The sequence below is a fragment of the Microtus ochrogaster genome (assembly GCF_000317375.1).
Source record: "Microtus ochrogaster isolate Prairie Vole_2 chromosome 14 unlocalized genomic scaffold, MicOch1.0 chr14_random_1, whole genome shotgun sequence".
Lineage (NCBI taxonomy): Eukaryota > Metazoa > Chordata > Mammalia > Rodentia > Cricetidae > Microtus > Microtus ochrogaster.
The window spans coordinates 34,597,873-34,603,114 of record NW_004949096.1 but is presented as its reverse complement, the minus strand read 5'-3'; the positions used below and the strand labels follow the sequence as shown (position 1 = coordinate 34,603,114).

General features: G+C 33.2%; 1 protein-coding gene across 1 annotated transcript in view; it reads left to right on the top strand.

Annotated features, from left to right (window-relative positions):
• The window catches only part of Fam227b (family with sequence similarity 227 member B), a 151,739-nt gene that overhangs the window by 11,801 nt on the left and 134,696 nt on the right, over nt 1-5,242 (top strand). The window contains exons 5-7 of the mRNA XM_013352645.1: nt 2,690-2,757; nt 3,654-3,689; nt 4,152-4,256. Of these exons, the coding sequence (XP_013208099.1) occupies nt 2,690-2,757; nt 3,654-3,689; nt 4,152-4,256 (209 nt within the window). The remainder of the gene's footprint in view (nt 1-2,689; nt 2,758-3,653; nt 3,690-4,151; nt 4,257-5,242) is intronic.

Genomic DNA, 5,242 nt, shown 5'->3' with positions numbered 1-5,242 from the left:
TGTGTGTGTATATCTGTGTATATGTGTGTATGTGTGTGTATATGTGTGTATGTGTGTGTATGTGTGTATGTGTGTGTATATGTGTATGTGTGTATATGTGTGTATGTATGTGTATGTGTGTGTATATGTGTGTATGTGTGTGTATGTGTATATGTGTGTATGTATGTGTATGTGTGTGTATATGTGTGTATATGTGTGTATGTGTATATGTGTGTATGTGTGTGTATATGTGTGTATGTGTATATGTGTGTATGTGTGTGTATATGTGTGTGTATGTGTATATGTGTGTATGTATGTGTGTATATGTGTTTATGTGTATATGTGTGTATGTGTGTGTATATGTGTGTATGTGTGTGTATGTGTATATGTGTGTGTATGTGTATATGTGTGTGTATGTGTATATGTGTGTATGTGTGTGTATGTATGTGTGTGTGTGAGGTGAATGAGACTGACTCCTTTATATCATTTTCAGTACCTTCTTTTTTGTATCCTACCACTTTGTTGGAAGATTTATCTGGTCTACAAGCTTTTTAACAGACTCTTTATGGTCTGTGTAGAATCACATAATCTGTAAATAAGGATTTTCTTAGTTTTTCCTTTTCTATTCCTATTCTTTGTACTTTTGTCTCTGGCTGTCATGGTGTAGGCAGCACTTCAAGCACTGTGTTGAACAGAGAGTGAAAGCTCTGACCCTCGCTCCTGGTTTGAATGGGATGCTCTGAGTTGTCCTGCATTAGCATCAACTTTCCCTAGTCCTTCATTGTGTCCCATAGATTGTGGCACATTGTGGTTTTGGTTTCATTCACATCCAGGATTTTTCCCCCTTACTGATAATCTTCCTTGTCTAATTACTGTTCAGTGGTAGTGTAGCTTCCTTGAGTTTGTGTGCTTTCTCTGGGCTCTATTGCTATTGACATCTGGCTTTGGTCCACTATGGTTGAATAAATGTAGGATGCTATTTAACTTTCCTACATTTGTTTCGACTTGCTTTATGTCTTATTTTGTGATCATTTTTGGAGAAAGTTTATGGGCTGCTGAGGAGAATGAGCATTCTGTTATGTTTGGTTGAAATGTCCTGTAGATGTTTGTTAGGTCCATTTTATTTACCATGTCATTGACTCCAGTGTTTCTCTGTTTAGTTTCTGCGGGTGAGGCTTTCCACTGACATTTTGATTTGGCTTATTAAGTTTTTCACTTCCAACATCATTTCAGCTTGAGTTTTCTCTGACAATTCCCTCTCCTTATTAAATTCTATATTTTTGTCTCAGAATGACTTCTGCATTTCATTCACCTCTTTGTTTTCTTTGAGTACATTGGTATCCTCTTTGAGTACATTGGTATCCTCTTTGAGTTGTTTGATATAGTTAAATTATTCTTTTGAATTCTTTGTCCATAATATCTTCAAGACCATTCTCATTGCAGTTTGTTATTATAGGATTAATTTGGGGGATGCATCAAAATGTGTTTTTTCATGTTACTTTTGTCCATTCTTTGGTACCTGTGCACCTACCCTAGGTTTGTTACTTGAGGCTCTTTGTTCAGATTACTTTCGTTCTCTTTCAGTGTTGGCATGCATTCATTCATGAGACGATTAGGAGGAAGGCTGAGGTGACCAGATTTCAGGTAGATGACAGTAGGAAGACAAGTGATCTCAAAGGCCAGGGCATACATAATTACCAACAAGTTGTCCAGACAGCGGCAAAGCCTCCCTCCTGTGCTGACTCAGGGACCTGCTAAAGCCAAAATTCCCAGTCCCATCCTGGCTTCTCCACTGTCTTATTCATGATTTAATGAGTCAACCTGTTAAACAGAATGCTTGAACATGTTGATACTGGCTATGTTAATAAAGCCTGCTCTGTTTATTATATAAATTTGATTAGTTATATAGTTTAGATATTTAATATCCTTTGACTTTAGATTTTTCAAATTCAAAAATGTGTTTAAGTTCATATTTGAATTCATAATTTAAATTTTTCATGTTGAATTTTTAGATTATAAAAATTCATTTATTTTATAGAAGGTATATGTGTAGTATATATGTACCTAATTAATATATATTTATATTTACATATCTCTTACATATGCATATATAAACTATATATGTAACTTTTATATAAATACATATATTATTTTGTAAAGAAAATATCTGCGAGTAAGCAGAGAGAATATGAAAATTTTCCTTTCATAACTTCCTCCTTTAAAAGTATAAATATATACACATATGTATATATATGCAAAAATATATATATACACATACATACATATATACACATTGTTTTCAGTGTAAGAATATCAGAGGTAGTTTAAGATCTTACATTGTATAAATCACTTTGCACATATCTTTCACTGGGCCATTCACCATGGTACTGCATGTTGTTGAATTTAAGGTAATTTTGAAACTGACAAATCTATGTAGCTGAATGATTTTTTAAAAAACGTGACTTCTTTGTTAGATATCAGCTGAGGTAAAATGTTAGCTACTATAGTACCACAGCCATGGTAGGTGGGCTTGATGTTTTGGGAAAACAAAAGGAATTAGAAGATAACAACAGTTCCACTATTTATTAAGGGTGTGTGCTTGTCAAAAAATTTTAATTAGTTTCATTGACTAGTTTTATATATAATTAGATATCTAGAATTTTCCTGTTTTTGATTTTTTTTCACTGTTGCCAATTCCTTTTTCTTAAAGGTTCACATATAAATCTGGAAAAATACAAGGCCTTCTTAAAAGAACACTGTAGGCAGAGGAAGATAATGGTATGATATTAGTGTTTACCATCTCTCAAAAATGTATTTTCATAAGAAATGTAAATGCTGTTGCTCTACAGATAAGAACTGATAATGCTTTAAAACTGTTGTAGGACAGGCTCCAAAGCCACAGAGAAACCCTGTCTCAAAACAAACAAACACACAAACAAACAAACAAACAAACAAACAAACTGCCCTTTCAGTCTTTGTTAAGCAACATTTCTGCTTGAAGATTTAGGAACTTATTTTTTGATGTTCAATGTTATAGCCCTGAAATCATCACGTCATAAGTTAGTTGAGATTAATTTTAATAGATATATATTATATAATACGTATGATTTATGTAATATATAATAATATGTATTGTGTGATATATATGCATGCATATATATGTACGTATATGGAAGTTTTCCTGTCCTGCAGCTACCCTCGAATAAACACAGAGACTTCTGTTAATTATAAATGCCCAGGCAATGACTCAGACTTATTATGAGCTAACTCTTATATTGAAATTAACCTATATTTCTATCTGTACTTTGCAACATGGCTAGTGGCTTATTACCTGATTTTTTTACATGTCCTGTTTCCTCAGTGACTGACTGGCTTCTCTGGTGACTCTCCTGACTCTACCCTTTTGTCTCTCATCATTCTTTCTGTGTCAGGCTGTCTTACCCAATCTCTTCTTGCCCTGCTATTGGCCAATCAGTTTTTATTAACAATGAGCATAATCTACAGCATGCATATATGTGTATATCTCTTCGTTTGGTTCTTTAATAAGTGATTATGTGAACCAAAACTTTATTAATTATTGTCAAATATAAATATTTTGGGGGTTATTTATCAGTATTTTAATGTAAAAATCCTTTAATTTAGAATTTTAAATATTTTGTTTTGAAATTTTCCAGCTTTCTGATGAAATGGAGACAGAGAAGAATATAGAGGTATTCCAATTTTCTATACTGCCAGATTATGTATCAGGTATATTATATAGGGCCACAAGAATACTTATACTGCTATAGATGTAGATATAGCTATAAGTTTGTACTCCAAGAACAAGAGTTTAGGACAGGCTTAGAAAACGTTCTGTTCTACCCTGTTCTTGTGTCTTTATGCATGGCCTATCTAAAATATTTGATATTTTGAGTATTTGCCAAAATATGTTCAAAATATGATCCCATTTTGTTTTAAAATTTGTATTACAAATATACAAATGCTTTTAATTTCTCAGAAACAAAATAGATGAAATTTTTTCCTAGGATAAATATATAATTTTTGATGTAGTAACATAAAATAGCATTATTATGTTTTTTAAATGGTAAATATTTGTCTTCTGAAGTAATATGAAACCACTATATTAAGAAGAGAAATAATTTTTGTTAAACAACATTTCCATTTTTTTCTAGGGTTGCAACTTCTCAGGATTCAAAGAAAATGAACTAACGCAATTACCCAGACATTTGGATGCTAAACAAATTTATCTTTTTATTTTAAGAAACAATAACTTTGAGGTATATAAATATTATTTTATTTTTATCCTATAGTAAAACTTGAGAATGTTGTCTCATGAATCAGGCCTTTATTTAAAACTATGAGAAGTTAGATTTTAAACAAATTTGATACTTCCAACATTAAGTTTGAAAGAAATACTAGTGATGTTTAATTCTGTTTACTAGAAAAAAATGTGTTGGTGTCTTAGTTTTCTATTGCTCTCACAAAATACTATAACCAAAACAACTTATAAAAGAAAGTATTTAGTTGGGTTTATGGCTTCAGAAGGTTAGCGTCAATGATGACAGAGCAAAGGTTATGGCAGCAGGAAAAGCTGAAAGTTCACAGTTTGATCCCCAAATAGAAGGCAGAGAGAGCTAACTGGGAATGACCAAACTTTTGAACCTCAAAACCCATCCCCAATGACACATTCCTCCAATAAGGCCATGTCTCTTGATCCTTCACAAACAGTTCTACCTACTTCAGACTATGTATTCAAGCATAAGGACCTATGGGGGCCATTCTCATTCAAACACTGCAGTTGGTGTGTTAGCATCTCTAGAGTCTTGATGCAAGTGTCTGTTGCCTGGGAATGTGACTATGAAATGTGGTTTTCCTCCTGTGTTTCCCCTCTTATCAACTGTGCACTTTAGCAAGCTGCTTTTACTCTAAATAACTTCTGAGAATTCTTCCATATGTGACTTGTGTATTCTTTTAAAGCCCCAAAGTGTCCTGGCATACTTTTGTGTTGTGTCCTATAGTATAACCAAAGGTAAAAACTGAAAGTAGCCGGTCAGTGGTGTAGCACACTTTTAATCCCAGCACTTGGGAGGCAGAGACAGGTGAATCTCTGTGAGTTTGAGGTCAGCCTGGTCTACAGAGCAAGTTCTAGGACAGGCTTAAAAGCTACAGAGAAACCCTGTCTCAAAAAACCAAGATAGATAGATAGATAGATAGATAGATAGATAGATAGATAGATAGATAGATAGATAGATAGATAGATAGA